General features: G+C 36.0%; 1 protein-coding gene across 4 annotated transcripts in view; it reads left to right on the top strand.

Moving 5' to 3' along the window:
- The window catches only part of SNTG1 (syntrophin gamma 1), a 358073-nt gene that overhangs the window by 252450 nt on the left and 78018 nt on the right, over positions 1-27605 (top strand). For all 4 annotated transcript variants that reach the window (XM_076329728.1, XM_076329726.1, XM_076329727.1 and 1 more), the window contains one exon: positions 27064-27102. In XM_076329728.1, the coding sequence (XP_076185843.1) occupies positions 27064-27102 (39 nt within the window). The remainder of the gene's footprint in view (positions 1-27063; positions 27103-27605) is intronic.

Here is a 27605-nt window from a genome sequence, read left to right as displayed (position 1 = left end):
ATGATTTACTTTCAATATCTATTTTATGATGAGATTAGTTCCCTCAGGATGTGTCTTTCTTTCCTTTGACTGGTAAGGGACCCTAGGGTGGTGAGTTCAGACTTTGATACCTAAGGAGATATGAATATCCTGTCACTGGTGTCTTTGAGGGGCCAGAGAGGGTTTTTCTGAATAAATCTGCCAAAGAAATGCCTGGATATTTTGAGAAAAAGCATACTAGTCTCAACTAGAAAATTTAAATTATTTTACTTTTTCACACACAACGCTGGCTGAAGAAAATCATCTGATGGTTCAAACCCCACAGATGTGTGTGGGAAGAACATGGCTTTCTCTCCCTATGTTCCCATATGTATCTTACAGTTGTGAAATGTGAGTCCCTGGCTCCAAAATCTCATGTTTGAGTCTATAGTTCGATTAAATTTTTATAAGGATAATCTCAAAATCTCTTCTGTCATGATCTAACATGTCCACATCTGACACAAAGGTGGTGTGACTTAATTGCAGAATCATCTTTGTAGCCAGTACCTACCAAAGAACAAGAAGATAACAAAAAGGCAGGAGTAGAAACAAAACCAAAATATCTTGACATCATCATCTTTGAAAGGCAGTGTTGCTGACTGAATATACGTAATGGAGACTGGAAGATGGTGTCTGCAGGCAAACGCATTTTGCCTGAAGTAGTTAGACTATCAATCATTGTACAGTGTGAGATAAAACTTGTCTTATTATGCAGTAAGATAGTTACAGATTTAATGCAGAGAAATAGAAAATTATATTCTGACTATTATAGAAGAGATTAAAAAATATCAGTATGCTGACTGATCTAGTTGACTTCGTTTCAAATTTTCATCAAAAGACAAACCAGGTATGCACTCTTTTTCTTTGTATTCAGTAAATTAGAACTAGTGTCCTCCAGTGTTTGTAGAATACTGAGAGCGATACCACTAATTTTCATTTCTTTAGCTCCCCAGAAATCATGGAAAGATTACATATGAGATGAAATATATCACTTTTAAATTACAAAACATGAATTGACTTGTATATTGGTATGCAACCAAAATGCATACTATAGAAATGTATTGTTGAAAGTGACTTAATATCGCACTATAATTGAGATGTGATGAATCCATAAAGATGATTCATTTCTGAAGATAGGTTCCTCTCCAACTTGAGCTGCATCTGTGTTAAAAATTCATCAGTTTTAGCAATAGCCTCAAAAAACAGAGGGGTTATATTAAACCCAAAGTTCAGTCTAAGCAATCCTGAAACTGAAGTTCATGTGCTGAAACCTGAATACGTTAAATTGAACCTAGACTTGGGAACTCTAATTCCTCTATGAATTAATGAGGTAGAAAAGGGTTTTACCTCTTTTTGTTGCCAGTTTGGATGGCAGGCCAAAGATGATTAGAAGAGGAACAAGCTGCTTCTTCTACCTTTTCTTACTCATGCTCCAAGTTGGAATTTTCAGTTCTGCTGTTCCAATTCAGCTGTGAACTATTTGCCTTTCCATGAACTTTTAAACTGTATTAATTTGTGTGGTAATTAATACTGATTCTATTCTTTGCCTTCTATTTTGTTAAAGGATTTTATGATGACAGTATCCATGCGCTCTGGAAGAGTCTAAGAAAATACTCCAAAATTGTGTGGTCTATAAGGATCCGCCTGTTGCCAATACATGCCTAATTGGTTTAAGAAGAAAACCTAATTTCTTAAACCTAATAAGGTTTAAGAAATTTTTTATGCTAAGGGTGGTGAAACAGTGGAACAGGTTGCCCAGAGAGGTGGTGGATGCCCCATCCCTGGAAACATTCAAGGTCAGGTTGGACGGGGCTCTGAGCAACCTGATCTAGTTGAAGATGTCCCTGCCCACGGCAGGGGGGTTGGACTAGATGACCTTTAGAGGTCCCTCCCAACCCAAACTATTCTATGATTCTATGGTGCAATTTTCAAGGGACACAAAGGCAAAATTTTTAACAGCTTTAGCAGGGATGAGATTTTACCCAAGATCTTTTTCAAACTTGACTCAATTGAAAATTAATTGTGTCAAAATATTCTATTCAAGTGCTGCCAAAATAAAAAAAAATAAAAAAATTAAAAAAAGACAGAAGCTTTAGGTCTTCGTAACAAAAGAATAATAAGAAAAATACATTGCAGTTAGCATCTTCTAGGATATAGCTTAATAGAGTCTTTGGGGATTTATCCTCCCAACTCAATATTTGTCACTCTTGCCCATTGCTTTCTCTGTGGCAGGTTTTTATATAGTGAGTGCAATGATACTTCTTTTCTCTTTCCTCTTCCATCATTTCCTTGGGAGACACTGCAGTAATTGCACATTTATGCTTCTTACCTTGACACTAGCACTTGACAGAGAAGAAACAACATGAACTTCATCAGACAGGAATGACAGGCAACTGAGGTAAGGTTGCCAAGCAGGAGGTGACAAAAAGTTAGTTTTAAATTTATCTTGAGAATACCCATAACATCTTGCAAGATTCAGTTCACAGTAACTTTATTCCATTTTCTGGGTAAAATAACATGTATCTGTGAAATTAATGAGGCACACATATGCTGATGGTGGAAACATGGCAGTAGCGTGAAATCAGTAAGATTAAGAGGTCTACAAACTGAATATGAGTTTGGCACAATGTGTGTGTTTTCCTGAACTTAAGCCTTTATTTTGAACAAAGTTCAAAAGTTCAGCTGAAATTGTGGCTTTAATCATATACTTAAAATGTAATGCCTAATGAAAGAAACTGCTATTAACTGCTAACTGCTAATTTTCTCCACTTTCACTGGAGAAAAGAGAACAATAATACCTTATCTTTACAATGTTGAAGTTTGGGTAATTGTTTAGGGATTCTGTAAGTCACTAGGTAAAGGAAGAGGAAAAAAGTACAAAACAGGAGGAAAAAACCCAGAATAATATTATCTGTTCCACTTGTGGGAAGAACAAAATATCACAGGACTACATTCAGTGTTTAGTAAGTTGTTGAAATAAATTAGTAGTACATGTCCCATTTTTCTGGTGGATACTACCACCAGTAAGAACATACTGTGCAATGTTATATTACATGAATAAATCAGTGTCACTCATATGAAGTGAACAGATTTCACATTCCAATTTTTTTAGTTGAAATACCATGGCAGACCATGAGGATGCTCTGATGTTAGTAATTTTTGAGTTTTCAGAGATTTTATGCTCTTAGATGCCCTGTGAATTGTGTATTACAATAATATTTAACTTTTTGCTGGTTACTAAGCTATGCATGTTTGGAGCAAATCCAGAAAGATCAACATTAGTATCAAAACTCATACAATGGTATATTCTGTAGTAGTGCAAAAGACAAATACTGTCTATAATTTAGAAGTTGAAAATCTTGTAAAATGAAGACCAAAACAACAGAAGATTATAAGAAATCTTCAAAATATTACCAATAGAATAATTTTTACATATATGATTTACTTTTCCCAAGACAGAACTACTCAGATAAATTGGGCGTTATCAAATAAATGTATGTTCAACTGTTTTTTAAGCAGTATTAGGCATTCAGGTGTTTACAGAGTTCTGACACTTTGATTTTTTGTTTTACATCCCATTCTAGACATTGTAAAGAAAAGCCTATAGAGGCAGTCATTCCAATACTGATATTTAGGTCTCTGTAGGAACATTTAAAACTCAGAACTGGATACGCTTGTAACAAACTGCCTTTTTTTTTTTTCCATATATGGTTCTTTTAAGGCACATAGATCTAAGCGAATAAAAGTAGTCAGTGCAGTATCAAAATTGCATAAATCAAGTCTCTCCTATTTTTCCTCCCTTTTTAACATGGGATGTTACCAGCCTGACATTTAAAAATACATCTGTTTCTATGTCACTGTTATTAAGTGTTCCATTTGGCCTTGTATCGTATTTACTTTCATTTTGGGCAATTTGCTGCATGTCTTATTTACTAACTTGTTGCCTGTACCTCGTTGACTGAAGAATTGTGGGATATTTTATATCCTCTTGGGTGTACTGATTTAGCTGCAAAGAAAAGTTAAGTCTTGCCAAACTGTATTGCTGTTGCTCCAGTGTGTTTCATCTGCACTTTTAAATGTATCTGAGTTTAAAGGACAATGTCTAGCATGTGGCGGGTCAGGAAAACTAGTGCAAGAAAAGAATATTTCTTTGAGAAGTATTTCTTCCAGAATATTTCTTCCAAAATAGGGGAATCTGGGAAACTTGTAGCAAGAAACTTCTGTCTTCATAGTTGGAGCATTTGTTATGACACATTCTGATTATGGTGACAGCAGTCATCATTAAGACATGCAGTCTTGCAGTCTTGATTTGGAATATACGTTGTAAACTTCAATTAGTCATGATAGCTTTTCAAATGAAGTAAAATTGCTTTTCTGTACCAAACTTCTCCCAAATGTTAAATCTATTAATGCTGGTTTTAATAATGTCTTTCCAGTTTTGCTGTACATAGTATCACAAGTCTTGCAGTGGTCAATAATATCTAAGAAAAATATTACCATCTGTGTTACTATAAATTACCACTATACAGCTCTCAAATACAATCTAAGAGAAACAATGTCCTTAGAGACAATAAAATCAAAAGCCCTTCTTTTTAAATAATCTTCAGACAGACGAACAATTTACCTGTTAAATGTAAGCCTTAAAAAAGAAAGCCACATTACTGCAGAGAGAATATTTTTGGAGTTTCATATATGATGCTGTCACACAGCAAAGAATCCCCGCACTTTATCTGATTCATCTAATTTTGTATGGAGTTAAATTAAATTGTAGCCTTGCACTAGTATTTAAATAAAAGCAAAACATCAGAATATTCACTACGTTCTTTAATCTATGTAGGATTTATATGAAGCTATGAGACTCTCTTCCTTCATTCCATTATTATTGAAGCCTTAAGTTGACACACTATGATAAAGATTATAATCTGTTTAATTACGAGACACTTTGGAGGGATGTCTTACTTGCTCTCAACATCCCACCCTCGTGAAAGGTAGCAAGGAGACTGTAATTAAGGAAAAAAAAAAAAAAACCTCTTCATTGATTTAAAGTGGCAAAGAAACGATGACAAGAACAAAGGAAGTAGGAGCAGTCTGACTGGGAACGCAGGTAAGCCACTTGGGCTTTTGCAGAGAGGTAACGCGTGGAAAAAGAAAGTACTCATAATGAGTTGCCCTTTCCTGCCAAAATGCCAAGCTGCCCTTTCAGTAGCAGTTGGAGACTTCCAGCTACTTTAATCTAGTTTTTGTTGTGCAGTAAACTGTTCAATATTCCACAATTGGTTTATTTTAAGTGAGAGTGTGTTGAAAGTGGCTGTTGAAGCACAAACTGCTGTTGATAAAACAGCAACTGGGCACTGGGAGGCTAGGCAATAATAACCTTTCTTTTTGTATCCCTCCTCTTTGCTGTCTTAAAAAATAACCCAAACATGAATATCATTATTTGTATTTTAAAGCAAGGTTAGCTTGTTTTCACATCCCTTTCCTCTCACTCACTTTTAAAATGTATTTTTAAAAGGTGGTTACATCAGAAGTTTTGCCTGTCTTCCACAACCAATTTAAAAAAAAAAAAAAAAAAAGAATTAAAAGAAATTGAAATGCACTCAAAAAGCCACAAAACACCTCAGGGTATACATTATTAGAAGGCTAATTTGTTGAAAGCACTTTCTCCATTTGGTTGTTTTGCTTCATAAAGTGCCGTAGACATTCAGGTGGTGCACAGCTTATATTCACCTAAGGAAGAGAGCGGACTCAGAGGAAGAGGCAGAGGGGTGGGGGAGAAGACAGGAATTTCAGTCATTCCAGGACAGTTTTAAGAGGTTGGGGCAAACAAGCCCGGTTGATGGGGAAATAGGCAAAACAACAAATGACCACTAGGCAGAATGTGCTGCAGAGGAAATGAGCCCCAAATACTTTGGATTTGCCATTTCTCTGCTAACAAAAGGTATTATGAAACTGTGACAAGTTTCTCATCTCCTAAAAATACCTCGCGTAGTTAAGTGGCAGGCATCTGCAGGGAAAGTCTGAAAAGTCTGAAATTATAGCCTTGCTGATTGCCTGTGTGGGCATCAACATGGTTGCAGGTTTGTTTGGGGTTTTTTTTCACCAGTTTGTTTATTTCAGAAAATGAGGTAATTACATACAAAGCTTATTTCAAAGACTATCACTGAAGTCATGAAGTCAAGCTTGAAAAATTAAGAATGAAGCACCTTGTTTCATTCTCATTTCCTAATGCATGGTACTCTGTGATTTACTGCGCTGAAGAATTGTTAATTTCCTTTGGGGATTTTTACATTTTTGAACTGTTTATAATGACCATATGAGAGGTTACTGCTTTTTTTTTTTTTAAATGTTTCAAAATTTCTTTGAACAATTTTACAGGCTGAAGAAGGTGTTTTCCTAATTGTACCACTCAGGAACTGTAACACAGTGAAACGAAGGAAAATTTTCTTTACTGCATTTATGAAATCACTTGAGACAACTTTGATCTTAAATAACCCTAACTTACTTAGAAAGTAACATAAAGCACAGCTTCCATTGACTTCTTTCCAATTGGCTGATTTTCCACCCTTTCTGACTGTGTTTCAGGTTAGGAATCCTATAAAAGTTATTGTTCATGAATGAAAATATTTAGTTTAAATAGTTTTCTTGAATTAATTTAGGAACTTGCTGGCAAAGACTGGATAAAAATAGATTTGTTGGGGAATGTAGCTGCCTTAAATATGAGGGCCTTTTTGCTTTTCTGGGTTTGTCCTGATTCTTCAATACAAATAACTTTGAACTTTGCTAATAAGTGAAACAGAGGTCCCAAAGATGCAGTGTTCTTCATAGAATCCTGAATTTCATCAGGGTTATTTTGCCCTGGGGAAAGAACAGTATGAGAACATAGAATTAAACCCTATCGTTAAGACTAAGGGAAAAAAAGAAGTAAACTGCTTTAACGTTACGTGTGTGTGTATATACGTACATATACATACATGTACATATACATGCAAATTTGTACACAGAGAATAAGATTTAATAGGTGTTAAATGTTAAGAAGGAAAAATATATTGAATCTATAAAAAAATTGTGTAAAACAATTTTTTATTGCTTCATTTCTTTCTAAAATCAAACCTGCAATCCTTTGCTATATGGAATAATGTCTCAGAAGGTATTAATCACATATATTTGATTGATATTAAAATGACTACACATTTTTGTATTTGATGCAGGTAATCAATTCTTTATTTCCCAATTTTGCTTTTTTATGAGCTAATTGTCAGTTATGCCTGGGTAGTCTGTCAAGAGAGCACTTTATGACTGAGTGTACATACTGGGTTCCTAAATTCTATTTTGATATGAGATCTCCTGTGATAGGAAAGGTAGTCACTAATGCTTAGATATAGAGAATGAGGAAATCATAAAACACTACTGGAAAGGAGACAACCGAATGCCTGTTCATCTCACCTGTGACTACTTAATGGTTCAGTATCCTAAAATATGACATAAAATGCAACCAAGGAAGAACTTGATGCATGTTAATCCTTACAGTTACTTTTAGCTATATTAGCAGAAAGATGATGTAAGGTCAATGCAGATACACAATTTAGCTCTTTAACATGATAAATTGCAGTTTTATCCATGAGGCTACTTTTTGAATGTCATAAGACAAACCTTATTTTCATTTCAAATTACTGATAGATATTCTACTGCTCTTCTAATGTGATGCATTGAAACCACATAGAAGATCAGTAAAAAGTATTTTTGTAGCCCATTGTGTCAATAATACACTGACCATTTAAATAACAGGATAAAATGATTTTTTCTTTAGATCAAATTTTTCAGACGTAGATTTGAACATGTGAACTAATCTATGTAGGGGTGATTTATTTGCATGTTTCATAGGTTTTCTGTTTGTACAGACAAGGAGTCTTAATAAAAAAGCAGAGTAAAATAGTATATGTCCAGATTCCAAAAATGTTTATAAGTCTATTGGTGAATGATCAGGCAAACTTACGGCAGCTTTCTCCAGGGAAGAATGTGTTACTTGCCTAGCAGAAAATAATGTTTTCATTGTGTTTATTTCCTAAGGTAATTTTGTAAGGTAATAAAAAGGATGAAAAACTTCCTATGGCGTGTCAACATGCTGCGGCTTCTCACATAATTCAGCCAATTTAACATTGTCAAAGGAGTTTTAGCAGTTCTTCTCTGGTATCTGATTGCCAAGGAACTAGACTTCTCTTTTTGTAAGTACTTTTTTGTAAAAACATAGGAATTCAATCTCATTTAGCTAAATTAAGTACTCTCACAGAAAAGTTAGATGTTTGTCCCTGAGAAGGCAAGATCCTCTCCACCCAAACTCCCTACATAGTCAATGGATAGAAGAAAACGTCTTTAAAACTTGAAGAAAGTGAACAAGTCCTCCTAACTTAGGCACTTACTTCTATCCCATTAACTATATAAAGAATGCAGACATCTCCAGAGGGTAGTTCAATCTCCTTGAATTAACTACCTACCTCTCCCACTTCTAATAGGAAATGGAAAGAGGGTACTTTAGCATAATAGCCTGTAGGTTGGAAGAGTCACCCTCACATGAGAGACAGGATCTCTCTATGCTGCTCAGCCTGTAGGCCTGGTGCCCTCTGTCTGACCCCTGGCCAAAGGATATCTGGAGACAGAGCAGGGCTGAGGCTTTGCTCCCCCTGCCAGAGACTGTTCTGTTAGCCATCCATTGAGACACATGTAAAAATCATGCCAATGCCGTTTAGCAGGAGGCAAGGCTCTCATCCAGGCTATCCAGTAGGATTCATCCAGTAGGAGTATTGCATGAATGCAGCAGATACGTGCTTATCTCCTTCAGCCTGAGTACTGTATGTCCCATATCATGGGTGGGTACTCTGGTATTACCTACCGTGACCAAATTGGACACAGAAACTTCACTCCCTATACTATAGTGCAACTTTTATTTTTGCAGATTTTTTAACCCAACTCAGTTCACTAATCTCGTTAACAGCGCAATCCCCCAAACAGTTCTTTTAGCGCAACTAAAAGGCTGGGAACATAGGGTGGATATACAGGCAGGAAGAGACAAGTCAGCACAAACTTATGCAGCCAAGTTTGCCATGAAAGAAAGATCAGCAAAAACAGGCCTCATATAGATGTCTTCAACTGAGCAACTGGGGATTTTCTGTATTTGTGACTGTTGTAGTCAGATAAGCCTTCTTTACTCTTTTCCCTTCTGTCTTCGTAGATCTTCCTTTGCAATCCACAAAAGTTTTAAAAACTAACAAGAATGTCTCTCAGGTTTTGAGATCAAATTAAAATCCATGCTTCTTGAGATGCTCTCACATCATAGGAGGTATTCCCCACCATTTTGGAGTGCTGAGGCTTCTTAATTTGTGGCATAATTATTACAGCAAAACTAACCCTCATTGCTTTGGGGAGGCCAGGTTGATGCAAAACGTTTTTTTTTTTCTTTATGAGTAATGGACTCGGTCATTGTTGAATAAAGGATGTAAATTAAAATATTTGTTGTTTTACTTTTCCTGTTTGCCTTCCCATTCATTGTGGCTCCTGCTTTCCCTTCCCAGGGATGTACCTGGGGAAAATAATAGCCTTATTATTGTACAGGGAAAATACAAGTTTTATTGGACATTTCTAGATATATATTTGCTTAATATTTCTTCATTGGAATAGCAGCCTATAGCTGCTGTGTAGATTTAGAAGAACTCCTATTAGTCCCCATTGTATTGCTTTACTATTCTTTTCTCATATGTGGTAATTATTTTTTTGGAAAATTTTGGATTTTGTTGGAAAATGTCCACTGAATTGTGAATATCATTTCAATTAAGACTATTCATGAAGAAAGGTACTGCCAAAGAGACAAAAGGAACTGATGGTCACACACCTGTTTTACTGTTTCAGATTCTCTTTTTGCTGTACTAATGTTATTAGTCACTTCCATGAGGTATTCTGAGGTGTCACAAAGATTTTTCTCCTCATGAGTTTTCCTGAGATACCCCAGATGTCTGCAAAGAAACTCTTGAAGCTTATTATTGTAAGAGGAGTTATAGAAATGCAAAAGCAAATAAGAAGCAAATCTTGAAGGACATTAGCTTTACAATTATTAAATATTATACGAGTGAGCAATGACTACATAGATGTTTGGGCTTTCAGTAGTGAGCCGTGTCATTCAACCCTACATATTTTTATATGATGCACTTGTTAGAGGGAGTGAATATATTATTTTTACCACTTGTTTTGTATTTTGCCAGGCAGAAAAACACAGGCCTGTCATAAACTTACATATTAATGGTGTGTGCGTTCTATTTAAATGTTTGCCTCATTTTGTAACAGTAGCAACATTAATTTTAAAGGGGTTTTTTTTAACATCATAAATAGGGTGTTTCACCAGAAGAAATATGTCCTTAGGCTGACACAACCTCTATGGAGTTGTGGAGCTAAACATTCTTTTTCAGTTCCTCTTTAAAGAATTGATAAATTATAGTCTGTATGCATGTTTAACGTCAGAATTATTTCCTTTTGCACCAGATTAACATATATGGATCTTGATATTGCTGTATAAATATAATCTATACATTTTAAAATACTATAGCAAAAAAATTTCTAAAAGGCTCTTGACAAGCTGTTTTAAACAGATTATTTTTAAAGTTATTTGCCTAACGAGGTGGTCAGTATACCGCTCCTGACTACTTAGCAAAGTGTGCCTGCACCTTAATTAAGCTAGATACTCTTGCTGCAACGGTATGGGGATTAGCACATTCATTTACCAAACAGTAACCATAAATAGCATTTTCATCTCAAAATGTAACGAGCAGAAGTCAGGAAAATATAGTACACAATTAGAATAAAAAAAGAATAGTCCCTAGGTTTGGATAGCAACTAGAACTCTTTGAGGCTTGCAGATGGTTTGACCAATAAATCAAGTTGCCATTTACGTAGCTGGATAGGTTGCAGGCCAAACCCAGCTTAAAGCAGTTATAGCTGTCTGACCTCTATTTAGTCTTCAGATCCAAAACCCACTTCCCATTACCTTTGCAAGTTCATAGAACAAATCACAGCTTATGCATTTTATGCTTGCATTTTTTTTAAACCCACCCTAAAGACAGATTCACAGAAACTTCCCACTTACTCCTGGTTATAATATCATTCTTTATAATGGAGTGACTTAGAAGGCAATTTGCATCTTGACCAAGTCATCAGCAAATAATAAAAAAAATTGACTCGCCGCATTACTGGTCTGTGTAGCTCCACTGGCCATGTTGTTTTTGTCTGATCAGAACTGCAACTCTGAGGCAGGTATTTTTGTTTTGGATTTGAATAGACAAGAAACCTTTAGCTCCAGAAACATTAACCTTTCAGCTTAAAAAAAATCTTACCTTTTTGCATGTTGGTGTCTGCTATCCCAAGCATTAGAAGACAAGAAAAGTTAATACTAATAATGGGATTATTTTCAACACCGCCACTCTTTCTATCAGTCTGTCATCAGCTTCTTAGCAGTTCTTTATATTGTTTGTCTCTGTTGCTCCGTTTACTACTCTTATCTCAGTAGCATTTCCTGTAGAGCACAGGAGAGTTTTCCAATACAGTGTTACCAGTACTAAAGAACGTTTTTTACATTTTCATATGTGAATATTTGTATAATCAAAAATCAATAGATTATAGCCATATTTTCTATAAGATACATACTCTACTAGCCCACTGAAAAGAAAAGAAGGTGCAAGAAGGGACATGGCTAAATAATGAACTCTTCACTAACCTAAAACAGAGGAAAGAAATAGCAGAGTAGAATTTGTTACTAAGAGTGGGCTCGGGAAGTATTGCATGAATATGTAGAACCAGAAAGGTGGCAGGGCTAGATGAGATTTCCGCAGCTGTGAAGCAGCAAGGGTGAAAAGAAATAGTTTTGACATACATGAGTGATAACAGAGAGGCCAAGAAAAGAGTTGGTTCACCGCATATTGAAAAGAAAATAATTGGTAGACAATGACAAAAATGTCAAAGCATTGGATGCTCTTTTCGATCAGAATTTACTCAAAAGGTCAGTTGTAAACAGATGATTGTCACCATTTATAAGTGTGACACAATCTTGAATAACGTCGGAACATGTCAGAGACCAGACACGAGACTGGTTTTACATTAACGAGAAGAGTTTTAAATACAGAAATTCTCTATAATTCCAACTGTGTCCTAATTACATTACTCATAAGCTACAAAAGATTGAACTTCTGTTCTAAATCCATTTGCTGAGCACAAAAATTTTCTAGATGAAATAAATAATAGTGAAGTAGAAATCTTAAATTTTGTGTGGCTTAGAACATCCAATGAATATGGTTTCAGGGTAAAAACTGTCTTTATATAGCTAAGACTTCATTTCATTACTATTTTTTTCAGTCATAACCAGCTCAAAACTAAATCTTTTACAAATTCTATTGTATGTGTTAATAACCACCTAAGTACTGCTAAGAACAGTTAGTACTGATAGTAAAAGAGTAATCCTATATTTGATATAGGAATTGCTGCCTTCATTCATCTTGGGATTTTTTTCTTCTTGGGCTTTGAGCTTATGTTCTCACAGCAGCCTATGCTTTATGAATAGGCATGATATTATTCAGATATTTAATTGCTTTGTTCAGTTCTAAATTCTCCAGATAACATACCATTCTGATACATATTACTATTTTAAGTGTTATTATAATAATGTCAGGTTTATACAGCTAGTTCCCACATCATGACAATATATAGCAATGTAACGACATACAATTTTACTCATTATACATCGTCTGTTTTTGTTGCAGCTTAACATACACATTTCACTTGTAAATTATAGTTTTTGTGTTCTTCTACTTATGCCACTGTCTTTATGGTTCATTATACCTTTGCTGAATAATTTGTTTCCTGATTTTTCTTTTAACTATAGTGCTGTAGTAATTTTCTGAGCATGTGTGTGCCATGCCTTTTTCTTTCAGGAAAGACAGTGTCCGTGATCGATAACTAAAACTTCGCTAGAGTAATGAGAGAAGGCGTTGTGGAAAAATTAACAATTTGTTTAATTTATTCCAATAATTTGGTTGACTGCTACGCCCCATAATCCAAGAGGAAGCAGTCAATGACCTGCTACGCCACCTGGATGCTCACAAGTCTATGGGGCCGGATGGGATCCACCCGAGGGTGCTGAGGGAGCTGGCGGAGGAGCTTGCCAAGCCGCTTTCCATCATTTATCAGCAGTCCTGGTTAACGGGGGAGGTCCTGGACGACTGGAGGCTTGCCAATGTGACGCCCATCTACAAGAAGGGCCGGAAGGAGGATCCGGGGAACTACAGGCCTGTCAGCCTGACCTCGGTGCCGGGGAAGATTATGAAGCGGTTCATCTTGAGGGCGCTCACAAGGCATGTGTGGGACAACCAGGGAATCAGGCCCAGCCAGCACGGGTTCATGAGAGGCAGGTCCTGCTTGACCAACCTGATCTCCTTCTATGACCAGGTGACCCGCCTAGTGGATGAGGGAAAGGCTGTGGATGTGGTCTACCTGGACTTCAGTAAGGCCTTTGGCACTGTCTCCCACAGCATTCTCCTAGAGAAGCTGGCGGCTCACGGCTTAGACAGGTGGACTCTGCGCTGGGTGAAAAACTGGCTGGACGGCCGGGCCCAGAGAGTTGTGGTGAATGGAGTTACATCCAGTTGGCGGCCGGTCACGAGCGGTGTTCCCCAGGGCTCAGTGTTGGGGCCAGTCTTGTTCAATATCTTTATCAATGATCTGGACGAGGGGATCGAGTGCACCCTCAGTAAGTTTGCAGACGACACCAAGTTGGGCAGGAGTGTTGATCTGCTCGAGGGTAGGAAGGCCCTGCAGAGGGACCTGGACAGGCTGGATCGATAGGCTGAGGCCAGCTGTGTAAGATTCAACAAGGCCAAGTGCCGGGTTGACAGCCGGCTGAACATGAGCCGGCAGTGTGCCCAGGTGGCCAAGAAGACCAATGGCATCCTGGCCTGTATCAGAAATAGTGTGGCCAGCAGGAGTAGGGAAGTGATCGTGCCCCTGTACTCGGCACTGGTGAGGCCGCACCTCGACTACTGTGTTCAGTTTTGGGCCCCTCACTGCAAGAAGGACGTTGAGGTGCTGGAGCATGTCCAGAGAAGGGCAATGAGGCTGGTGAGGGGTCTGGAGCACAAGTCTTATGAGGAGCGGCTGAGGGAACTGGGGCTGTTTAGCCTGGAGAAAAGGAGGCTGAGGGGAGACCTCATCGCTCTCTACAACTACCTGAAAGGAGGTTGTAGCGAGGTGGGTGTCGGTCTCTTCTCCCAAGTAACAAGCGATAGGACGAGAGGAAATGGCCTCAAGTTGCACCAGGGGAGGTTTAGATTGGACATGAGGAAAAATGTCTTTACTGGAAGAGTGTTTAAACATTGGACCAGGCTGCCCAGGGAAGTGGTGGAGTCCCCATCCCTGGAAGTATTTAAAAGACGTGTAGATGAGGCACTTAGGGACATGTTTTAGTGGGCATGGTGGTGTTGGGTTGGCGGTTGGACTTGATGATCTTAGAGGTCTTTTCCAACTTTAATGAGTCTATGATTCTATGATTCTAATTTAAGTGTCATAAGGATGATTCTTCCTTTGATATTTTTTTTATTGTTGAAACTTAGAGAAGTTGACACATGTTGATATCTTGAAAAGATGAAATGCTATTATTTGCATTTATTAACTTATGAAATCATGTTTTCCTTTGGACTACAAGAACTATCGATATAACAAAAATCTATACTTTTGACTAAACAATCTCTTTTGCTGCTGAAATGCAATTAGACAGTGAGTTGCTGTTCTGAAGTATGACACATGCACTTTCAATGAAAGATCTTAAAAATGTTTCTTAAACTTTATATACTATGTGACAACTCTCACTCATGCAGAAATATGTCATTTTTAAAAGGATTTGAAATTTGGTTTACCTTTTTTTTCATTCTCTGTTGAAAATTGATTTTCAAAGACCAATATAATGCAGTGAAATTCAATAAAAGTTCATAGTTTTCTCATAGGCAAGTCTGAAATGCACATTAAAGCAAAAGTAATCTTTAAATTTACTTGTTGTATCCTCAGTGCCTGTCTTAGTCATTCTTAATGTCAATAAATTGGTAATTCATCAGAGGTTGGGAAAAATTCTGTTGATTCTTAATTATTCAAAACTCTTCCTGTTTAAGGATTAAAAGGTCATATCCAGGGCAAGAAAAATATACCATCTATTACTACTATGTCAATTTAACATTATTGTTGTCAAAATTTAAATAGTCCTCAAATGTAGTTCAGTATTTAACACACTTCTTAAAAAAAAAAAAAAAAAAAAAAGTCTGAGCTTGAAAATTAATTGGTTTCTGCAAAAAATTGTACCCTACCCTTTTTGGTACTTTGACATATTCTGCCCCTTGGCCTGCCTTTCAGCCACGGTCCGACAGATACACAGCTCTTTACACTTGTATATGACCATATTGCTCAGTATTTGAGCATTCCTTTTCAGAAATACCAGAAGATACTTGAGAAAACCCGTATATCTGAGGACTTTTGCTTAGTATTTTACAATGAATTCTTAGTTATGAGGTGAAATTGGAGATAAGTAGAAGGAACTGCATTCTATAGGAAGGAACTAAATTCAAGACTTTTCAAGTTAATGGCTCAGCAGCTTGTTAGGAGAAAGAAGGTTAAGGAGAGTCCAGTCTTTCCTGCTTACAGCAATGCAGAAGCTTTATTGCAGAAGACTTTCTCATTGAAAACCAGCTCAGAGTATAACTCAATACAGTGCTAGAGTGAGTCTGTGATTAATCTGAATGCAGAGTACAGTGAGCCCCATTGTGTATAAGGAGGAGGGAGCAGAAGCATTTTACAAAATATGAGGACATGACCTTTAAATATAAAAGTAATACAAAGTAATTTTGTAGTGTTTCAAGTGAAATTTAAAATAATTAATTATACAGATGAATGGTGAACTTTCAGCAGAAACAAGTACTGAAAAACTAAGGTTTTTATACCTATCTCACAGTGACATATGAAAATATTTAATTTTTTTTAGTGTCAAATTTAGCAATTGTGTTAATACCTAGTTCATTATCATGTGAACCTCATGTCTCAACAGCTATTTCATATTATATCAATCAAATTATTTAAGTAAAGTAATACCGGGTGATTTTTTTAGTGTACTCACAAGAAATTTGTTATCTGGTGCTGTCAGCCAAATTGTCTCATAAATATTGCTGTTCTTCCTGCAAGAGAATAAAAGTGTGTAATTCTTTTAGACAGAAAAAGTGAAATGTGACACAATACAACAAAGACTAGGTGTTCCTATAATTTTATTTTTAATCCACTCAAACTAAAGTAAAGAAACTTGGGTTGGTGGTGGGGTGGTGAAAGATATAATACCTGTAAGACTACAGAAAGCCTTTTTAGCTTCATTGCCTCAGGTAAAGGTATTTGTCTATGCCACTGGAAACTGGCCAATTTATTGAACTTTGCCAGCAGGAATTCATTTAGACCAATATGCTATGGTATAAGTATTAAATGTATTTTAAAAATCACTAGCTACATTTCTACAGGGCATTAGGTTCTGTCAAGAGGGTTAATTGTCTCATGTGTTATATATAATTGTGTAAAATTCTCCATTTCTTCTGCCATTTTACTACCCCCTTTGTCTTACTAAATGCTAGAGTGTGAACTGCAAATGTTGTTATGTCTACCAAAGTGAGGAGTCCTGAAATAATGCAAACCTTGGCAAACTGTGAACTCTTCATGGGCAAGGTCAGAAGCCCGCTGATAGACTGAGAGAGTAGAAACAAAATAGGTTTAGCTGCAGTCTTCAACAAACTGCCTCTCATTCTGTTTCAGCCAAGTCAGAGTGAAAAGACCAGGTCGGCAAGAGGGACCTAAAAGGCAAGGAGCCATGTGACTGAGTAAAGAAGCAACTCAAAAGCTGTGAATAGGACTTTTAGGGGGAAGGGAAACAAGGAAAGTAATGAGCTTCAACAAGTGTACCATATACGGAGCAAACTGATGATGAGAATCTAAATTCTCTTGTGAGGTGTTTTTCTTCCAGCACCTGCTAATGGTGCAAGTGGAAACTTTAGATGGGAACCAATACTAGAGATGTCTCAATCTAAATCTTAAACTGAATTTGTAGGAGTTATGGTTTGCAGTTCCCTTCCCAAAGAAGGCTGAGGAGGGAGGAGATGCCTCAATTAGAACATACCTGCTAGTGAAATCTCTTAAGAAGTAGGTAGAGAAATTACATGAGAAAGCTGTCAAACTGAGTGAAATCTGGAATCGGAGGGTGTGGATAAGATGATTAGCAACAAGCCAGGAAGATCCACAATAGCACCTACTGTGAATGAGGAAAACCTGGCTAACAAGTGGTTTCTACTCACAGGTCTTCTTCATAGGGAAATGGTCCCTTCTCAGGCAGTGATGCATTACAATGCTGCCCACAGTAACTGAAGTTTCTAGCCTAATGACAGTGGAGAAAAAATAAAATGAAAACCTGGCAGGCTGGAAAAGCCGTGAGATTAATGATCACCCTTCCCATGAGGAAGAGATGTATTGGTCATGAGTGACTCACTCCTGTGTGTGATGAAAAATTCAGTCTAGGGACTGGACCTAACATTGTGGGAAGCCTTCTGTCTCCCAGGAGCTTAAATCTGAGGGATGTTGCCAAAGCCATCTAGCCAAATGACAATTAACTAGGACTGCTCATTCATGTGGCCATGACCGATTTCAGTGTGACTCTAAGCAGACCAAAAGTGACTACAAGACTCTTGGAGGAAGGCTGAGAGGGTCAGAGCCGTTGTAATGTGCTAGTCAGTCCTCCTGGTCATGCAGGAAAAATGTGCCCTACGATGCTTATATGCAGAAGCAGTGTCACCAAAGAGGGCTTAGGCTTCTTTGACAATAGCATGAACTTGCAAGGAAATACAGGGTGAAATAGAACTGCATAGCCTGAAGAAAAGAATAATGTTTCAACTTTAGAAAGCTACACAAAGAGCAGGCAGATTCTTCTTTGTTTCTGTGATGGATTACATGAGAAGTGATTGGCTTAAACTGCAACCAGAAAGAGTCTGTTTTGATATAAGGAAAACTTCCAGTGCTAAGCAGAGTTGTACTTGCTAATAGATTGACTCATAAGGCATTGAGAGTGCCATCATGGCAGGACTGTACAAATGGGCTGGGCAGACAGCTTTGATCTATTGAGTTATTTTTCAGCCATATGTTTCTATTTTTTTTGTATTATCATAGAATGAACATATTCATATCAATGCTTGCAACTGCATTCAGAAATAGTAGGATAAGACAAACTATGGCTACCAACAGACTAAAGTTTTTCCTCCATTTCTTTGGCATTCTGTGAAAACTTCTGAAAGTAAATACTATATACTAGATATTATATTGTCTAAATGTTATGTTGTAATGAAATTATAAGTGAAAAGTAAAATTGAAATTGGAATTTTCTACATTATTTAATTTCTTTGAGAAATCAGAAAGTATGAAATCTGATGTTTTAAACCAGGAGAGATGTATAGATCAATTTTTAACAATTTAATAATCTGGTTTCTGTTGGAAGAATGACATGGAGTTGCTTATTCTGCAGTAATAACTGGTGAACAGAGGGGCTGGGAGCTGCAGACCTGTTAATCAACCATCTAAACCAGAAAATCAAACATCAGATTGATTATTTGCATTTAGATAATTATTCCCATTGAAACCCATCCTTGTTAAATACCAATCTCATCACCTCAAGTGCTGTGTCACTCTAACACTAGGTACATACAGTACATATTCATTTTTAGATTTGATTTTTCCTTCATGACTTTAAGTCCCTTATTAACTGCTATGAATTACAAAAATTATAACATAAATACTTTCCAAATGACAAAAACACCCAGCCTTGTTTTTTTGCTATAGGGATATTATTTTGTTTGTCATAATCCAAGTTTCATAACAAGCACAAATATGATAATGCATTAAACAAATGTCAGTCTTGCGTACTACACTTACCCTTGTAAACTATAGATAAAGTTTGAAAAAAATTATCCCACCCCCCAAAAAAATTCTGACTAGATCAATGACATTTCTTAATCGTATCTAGCACACTTGTTTAATAAGATTATTTTCCTCTTCAACAGTTTGTATATTCAAGCATTTCTCATGGGTGTTTGTACAGCCAGATGTGTATTACTGCCATGATTTTGTGAAGGAGAGTGATCCAGGGTTTTCTTCACTGTGCTCTTACTTCAAAATCTAGTTCTTTTCTTTGCCTTAAGCTCGTCTTTTGACAAGTGCAGATATCCTGAAGCTCCGGCGTGTTAGTGTTTTGATCTAGTAATGTGTTGAGGATGTAACTGCTTTTGCATTTTGTCATCTACTAAACCAGTCATTATGACCTGCTACTCCTACCATGTTCTGAACTTTAAATATTATTTTGCTGTGTTCTCAGTCAAACTAAACTGAAGTATAATAACTCAAGCATACTATTTTAAACTAACTCGTGTAGTGAAGTTTCGAAGTTTAGGATCCCACAATAAGTCAATGATAGTCTGTGGAAATGAACTGTAGATTTTTAGTGCCAAGCATTATCTTCCAACTATTAAACTTGTTTCCCTGTTGTATCTTTCTTTTAGCAGTGAGAGTTTTGAGTTTAGAATTTCTTTTATTTAATTTTTAACATAAGTCCTAATCACTATTGTATAGAGGAAGGATATAGCAACAGCTAAGTAAAACATTATTGAAAAACAGGGTGGCATTTCAACAAAACTTTCCTTGAATGTTGAGAATTCAGAGAAAAATAATAAAATATGTATTCTGGAGGACTCTGATAGCTTCTAGAGTCTAGTATTTCCAGCTATAGAAGATATATAAGGTTTATATTTAATGTATTTTGAATACAAGTGACTTAGAATTAATAATTTTAAAAAGATTAGCTAGGGGAATCTGGAATGGTTATATTTCAGATGGAAGTCCTTGATATCTTCAAAGGAAGACTGGATTGACAGTTGCTAGGTACACTACATCTTTACTTGGGAATCTATGTATGTTTTCTTAACAGGAAGTAAAATGGATTTGAATACCTATTCAGATGGATTTCCATTGCAAACTGTTTTTCTCTGGTGGATAGTAAAATTGTTTTAAATTGCAAATGAAAGAGGTACTCAAGAGGAATATATTTCACTATTTTGTGAGTAGATGTTTTACTGATGATTACTTACACCAGCTTTTTTACTCTTAGTGTGATTGATACTGCAGTAATCATACTCCAATGAGCAACTACTATTATGATATAAACCACAATTATCCAGTTGCATTTCATTATCTGAAGCAATGCTTCTTGTATCTCCTTCTGGGTCATTTTTTTTCATATATTTTTAAATTCTTATTGTTCACAGTCTTTCTAGTAAATCTTTAGTAGAGAGAAATATGTTTCTCACTTTCAGATGGGACCATAATAGCTTTTTCAGGCACTGGCTTTCAGTTGTTACCATTGTCTCTTTAATAATATGCATGTTGCTGCTGGTATTTTAATTATGGAGATTCACTGTTGTGAAACTCTGTAACACAAGTATCTTCTTTAAAGAAGCACAATAGCAATATTATCATTAAGGTAATGTCCAAACTTAGGAATAGGTGTTAAATATTGCAGGATTAAATTAAGCCATACATCTGTTAAGTGAATTTTTTTGTTTTTTAATTTAAGTAAAAGTAATTGCAGTCCTATTATTGGAACATCACAGATGTGTGAAGACTAGGTTTTGTGCTTTTGTCCTTAGGGCTCCCATTATACTTTCATGTAATAGGTGCAAATCTGTTATTTCTTTGTAATATTCATCCGTTACTGCTGTGCTGGTACTGTTCAATGCATCACAATCCTTTTGAGTGAGAAAGCAAATGAAAGTTTGATGGTATGCAGGTTTGCAATCATAGTTCAGATAGCCATTTGTTCTTCGATACTGCTTACATGCCATAAATTGATAAAAACTCTCAATATACAAATCTTTTCTTTCCTTGCATAAGTTCAAGACCTCTGTTAGGAGTGATTTGTATTCAACTGATTTGTTTTTTGGGGGAGCATTCCTGAGTCTTACTAGCCATACTTTGTTGTCTCCAAAAGTATTTGTCAAATATCTGCATGTATGAGAGCTCACCAAAACATGCAAGCTCTCTGTATACTTTGTACAGCTGGCTAATACAAGGGCAGTCAGTACAAGAATTGAAAATGAAGCTTGCAGAATTATAGGACCGGTTTCCAGATGAGACCTCAAGACTCTCTCAGGCCTTTCTTCCTCTACTTATATGTAGGATTCAAAGGAAAATTTTTAGTTTCCAGATGGATTAAGATGATCCACAAGAAGTGGATCCACAAAGTGCTAATATTGAACCAGAACAAAGATCCATCTAGTCCTGTGTTATATTTCCCTATGTCTTTCCAGCCAGCTGCTACTTTGGGACTTCTTCAGTCAGCTGATAAGGGTCTTCCTGAATTTTGCCTACTGTGTCTTAATTGTCTATACTCTTTAAAAGTATTTGATCTCTTTTTTAAAATTCTTTTGACTCCCAAGAGAGATTTTATAAAATTTATTATATAAGTTGAAACATATATAATTTTGTTTCTCACTTTTGTTCTCATCTATCAACCATAGTGAGAATGATTCAGCCTACAGGGATCTATAGGAACAGACTCTAAAGCAGAAGTCATGTTTATGCTTATGCATTATTCAGTGTTATATCAACCCTCTCCTCTATATAAATGTTCATATATTCTGTTTTTTTCCCTTTCTTTCTTCAAGGAACTCAATGCTGAGTTCATTCACTCTGAGTGCATTTGCAATCCAGTGCATCTAGTCTTGAGAAAAATCTGAGTTAGGCGTGAAAATACTAGAAATCATGGCAGTAATCCAAATCTTTTTACCCCTTGAACCATTTAGCTGGTAAAATGTGATCAACAGACAATAGAGAATGGCATCATCCCTGGTAGGTCAGGAGGCAGACGTAAATGTTACATTAAATCGTTCGTATGCTCCCATGTTTTCCGGAACACGTTGACAGATCACTTTGCTTATCGTAGCTTATATGGATTTTCAGCCTAAACTCTAAAATCTACTACAGCTTGTAAAATCAGCATCAAGAATTCCTACATTCAGTCTATAGGCAGTTATACGTATATTTGAATGTATTCACCAATGTATGATGTATTTCATGTGAACTGTTGCATGCTTCTTTCAAATATTCTCTGATTCCCTGCTTTTTTCAATGCACATATGCTCTCGGATAACAAAATTGCACAACCTTACCACAACTTACCTATCACATTGAGCAAACAAAAGCCTAGAAAGGACAGAAAATAAGACTAACCAACTAATAATTCCAAATGTTAGTTATACACTCTTTCTTATTCATTCATTAACATAAGATTATCACAGCATGGATTCATGTTTTTTTTCCAAAGTGCTCCAAATTGTGATGATCTTGCTACCTGTTCGCAATCACTTAACATCCCAGAGGCATGAACTGTATTGTTGCTTTAATGCATGAGATAAAGTTAAGAACTATTTAATGAATTTACATTCTTGTGAAGCTATTATATTTTAATTAGCTGTTAATGAATGTTAATCAGCAGTTATGTAATGCAAACAATTGATGAAGAAGGCTACAGAGTCTAAATTGTTTGGGAAAATCCAGATATATGGCCAGAATAAATTAAAATAATAAGGGGTTCTTTTTTTATTTGGAAAATTTCTGATAAGGAGGGAGACCTGCAAAGTTACATGACATCTAGAGGCTGCAAGAAAATGATAGATCAAATCATATGTGAAAGTGTGGGAGACTCTGATCTACTGTCTAAGTCAACACAATACTGAACAGGAGCTGGTGCCTACTCATTCCAAATGTTGCCCTTCAGTCTTGGCTGTTCCTGTAGGTACTCTGAGGGAATGGTCTCTGTCAAGCACTCTGTCCCGACAACTAACACCTACTATATTATTGCTTCTTGCAGAGGACCAGTTGTGATACCTGAGACTCACACTGTCATTAATCATCTATCACATTAGAACTGTGAGCCTCTCATTTACAATACAGGTTTTTCAGGAAATAGGATTAAAGCAAGCATGGGACACATAGAGTTTTCAAACATACAATTGCTTCTATTGAAATTTTTAAGAATTGGAAAAACCTGGAATCAGGGCCCTTATCTCTAGATCATACTGCCCTTAAGAGTCCTCAGGGTGGCATGTGCTCATTGAAAGGCACATTTCCTCATCATCTCATGAGGATCCTGTGAATTCATTGGAATAGACAATTTCATTAAAATAAATAGGTAAAAAAGGTCAAACAAACCCCTAATAAATAGCAGTTTTGAGATTACACTTTAAAATCCTCTTATAGAAACTGAAAACAGTTATTGCAGTGGTATTTGCTCAAAGGTCTGAAATAGTATCTCACAGAGGAGTGAACAATTCCGTTCAGTTTCAACTGAATGTGAAAGTTTAAAACCCAGTTTTTGAGAGCTTAATCGGCTGCATTCCAGCAGAGGGCAACAATAATAGGGTACAATTCACAAAAAAAGATAATAGTATGGAAGGGTATTCTTCTGGATTACTGCTTCTCTTGCATGAAGACTGTTAAGGAAAATAAAATAAAATTTAAAAAAAAAAGAAAAGTTGCAATCATTGTGCATACCTGAAGCCAAAGCCTGCTCAGCTGCTCACCCTGCTGAGGAGTGATGTGTTCCATGTTCTTACTTGTTTCTTCTGCAGAGCCGGCACAGCCATCACTGTGAAAACTATCCATCTGTGGTGGCAACATCTAGTGTGCAAAATTAACTGAATTTGGCCATGGTGCATTCTTCTCTATGTCTCACTTCGTATCATCTCTCTGTCCAGCATTCTTCATAACTATGATGTCCTAACATATTTGGCCAGCTGAATTTTTGGAACATATCTAGTCATACATGTTTGTACCCTTATCACAATCAATTATGCTTCAAACCATTCTTATATGATAGCTTCCACTAAAATCTGTTCTTCCATTATTGGTCTCATATCAACATCACTTGCCTATTTACTAGTCAGATGCAACATACTACAGAGACCTTATTTTTGATGCTTTCTTCTTCCTTCCACGTTTAGGTGATCACGAAATCCTAAACTACTTTCTTTACTGTGTTCTTAGTTTTTCCTAATTTGCATTCACAGAAGTTGAACCAGAATAGAATTTCACCCCTCAGCACTTGTTTTTTGAACATGAAGTAGAAGCAGGTAGTTCTTGCTAGCTTCAATTCAGTTTTCATAATGCTTCCTGTATATTTGCCTTCAGAACAGAATTTGTTAACTAGTCTCCTCTTGTGCCACTCCTGATTTTATATTGCTCTAGTTGAACACATCTTTCTAAAGAACGTTCTCAGAGTGCCTGCCTTTCTTTCTTAGTGTAGTATCTGCTAAGATGTTTTATTTAAAAATATTATGTGCATATATGTTTGCAGTGTATCGTACTGGTGTCCTCTGATGAAAACAAATGTTATTCATTTGCATCAGTTACACAGTGTTGTGTGCTGTGATTGTGCTTAATAAAAAAGAGTATTACAATGAGTTCAGTAACGTTATGGAAGACTGAAGGAACATTTCTTTTTTAGATTATCAAGTAACAGAAGATTTTTTTCTCTTTTCATTTGTGAAAAATGTTTACATTTAGAATTTGATTCTTAAGGATTGGTGGATCTGGATTATTTGTAGATGTGTGTATTTTGTAACATGCTGGGAAGAACAATGTTGGCTAATGTTTTTCTTTCCGTATTCTCAAGACAGTGTATCTCATAGTCTTAAAGATCAGTGACTTCTGCTGCCTAATTGTAGAACTTTTTTGGTTTTTATGTAATGTCTAATACTTATGCATGTGAATGATAAACATTTAGGGTGTTCCTAAAACTAATCACACTTAATATTTTTTAGTTCCAGGTAGAACTGAACACCTATAATGCAATTTGCAAACTATAATGTAATTAAAAATAACGCATTTCAAGAAATCATCACCATATTACCTGAAGGATAAACATGATTGGTTTAATTCATCAAAGTAACAACAGTTAAAACAACTATGCAATGTAGGTGCTTAGATCGTACTTTAAAAAAAATGAGCTGGAAATTTGTGAATGAGAAAATGATGTTTGGGCCATGCAATTACATTTTCCATGAACATTTAAAAGTACACAAGGCTCCTAATTATTTCTGTTAAAAAAATTAATCTCTATATATGAAGTAAACAAAAATACTGCCAAAGTATTTAATATGTAACTGTAACTTGCCCCTAAAGAGATATTTTCAATATTTTGTTTAGAATAGTATAATCTCTTTTTCTTGACAATGTTCTTTCATAACTTAAATTTTTCACAGTATTGGCTGTAGTCTTTGCTTAAACTAGAAAGAAATACACAGTTTTGATAAGGATTTTAATAGCGTCTACTAACACAAACAGGGATTTATCATGCTGGAGTATTTCATGTCAGATTTAGGAATAAATCCCAACAGTCTTAAAATCTCTGTTTTTCTGTCAAAACCCTGTGTTTTTCATCCATCTTTTCTTTTAAGAAATTGTGTAAGATAGTTGATATCTTATAAAGCATGGATTCATTTTGTTTTAATACTTTGTCCACCAAATGTCCTAGCTCCTCTAATGCTTCCCCTTAACTTACATTGAAGAAAGGAGGAAACTGAAGCTGATGTACCTGCAAGAAGGGAGGGTGGAAACGTTCTTCTGACACTTTTGATTCAGGATACATTTGAAAACCAACTGAAATTGCTTGCCAGCATGTTCTTGACAGTGAGAACTATCCTTTGATAGTGAAACTGCAGGATATCAGTGACAGTCTTACAGGCTTGCTCAGTATTTGTATGAAGAATGCAAAGAGGTTACCACTGCAGCAAACAGTCTGTTTTTAAAGTCTGCAAAACACAGTGGCACTCACATCTCTGCATATAGTTGTTTAGAGATGATATTGTAAACACTGGAGGAAATTCAGTAGTGATTATTTTTTTCTTCTAAAAAGATATCATACCTTTGGTTGAAGCAGTGTAAATGTTACACTGTGCTTTCAGGGCTTTCAGGGCTATACAATTGATTCCTGGTTGACAATGTCTTTAATTTGAAGATGTGTTTTACCTATTTACCCATAGCTACAAAAACAATTGTGAAAAGTTAACATAAGAGAGCAAAAAATAAATTCTAGGTATTAAGTATCTGTCATGAATGCACATGGTAGATTTACCAGGTTTGCTCAAAAGGGCTTATGCTTAAAATAAAAAAAGAACATTTTTGTTCTACTAATGGCAGGAATGGGTATGTTCCACACTTAATTCTCCTTCTATTGGGCACTTTTGTGTCAGAAGGCTGGCAATGTTTATGTAGATGGAGTCAATGATCTGCAGGGCTAAATACAAACTCCTCATGAATCAGGTGTCTCAGACTGCTTTTCTCTTTACTTTTTACTTAGGGGTATTGAATGTTTTAAGAAAAAACTACTTGAACAATTATCAAAACTGATTTTGCACACTTGATTTTGCACCTAGGATACAAGGGTAGAGTAAGGGATGTTTCAAAGGCTATTCCAGCCCAGTTTTCCATTATTCTTTAAGGAAAGGAATTTGCTTAAAACTTGATGATTTTGGTGGATGGCAGTAAGTTGTTCTGAATTACTTATATAGTTATATACTCTAGTTTATGTTATCACTTCTAATCAGAAAAAAGCAAAAGAAGTAGCGTTGTAGAATTCAGAAATAACTTTGCATGTATTCTCCTTTCCTGTATTCTGAACAGCAGAATGAACCACACAATGACCGCAGAAATGTCCCATTATTCACATGAGCTTGTCAAAGATTTCAGTCCCTTTACCTTTACTGCAGGAGATATATATATTTTTTTTTTTTTACATACATAATTTGGAACGGAATGTCTGATATATGTCTCTAAAATCCAATGTTTTGGTTCTTTTTCTTCTAATGACTGAATATTAATCTATTTATTTATTCATTTTTATAGATTAAAAAAATCAACAGGAATTTTCCCGTAAACCAGCAGGTAAGAAAAAGAAAATTTGGAATTGTTTCATCTATAATTCTCATTTCAACAGTATTTAATTATGTGGTAGCTGTGCATTATTCTAGCTCAAGGATTCTCAGTAGATTTTCTTCAGCGAGTACCTTGCTGCCTCAAAATAGTTTGGTTTTTTTTTCTAAAGTCAAAGGGAACCGGAGTGTTTGGTCAAAGTAAGATCATGCCTAATCTTTTCAATTTAATCTTTTTAATGCATATATATATATATAAATGTTTTCTTCAGGCTGCATCTTACCCATTTTACTATAAAAGGGGGAATGGGATTGTTATGCTTTACAGAATTAGCTAGTATCCATCAATGTTCTAAAATTCTAAAAATGTATGAATTCTATTGTCCAAATGAAGACATAAAAAAATAATATTTGCACAAGGTTATGGAGCAGGCCGGTAGCAGAATTTGGAACAAACTGAATCATCTGACTGTCTCCAAGTTCATCCATTGGCAGTGTCATATTCCTGGAAGGCAC

The sequence above is a fragment of the Aptenodytes patagonicus genome, chromosome 2 (assembly GCF_965638725.1).
Source record: "Aptenodytes patagonicus chromosome 2, bAptPat1.pri.cur, whole genome shotgun sequence".
NCBI lineage: Eukaryota > Metazoa > Chordata > Aves > Sphenisciformes > Spheniscidae > Aptenodytes > Aptenodytes patagonicus.
The sequence above is the reverse complement of the archived record's forward strand: the minus strand, read 5'-3'. Positions and strand labels throughout refer to the sequence as shown.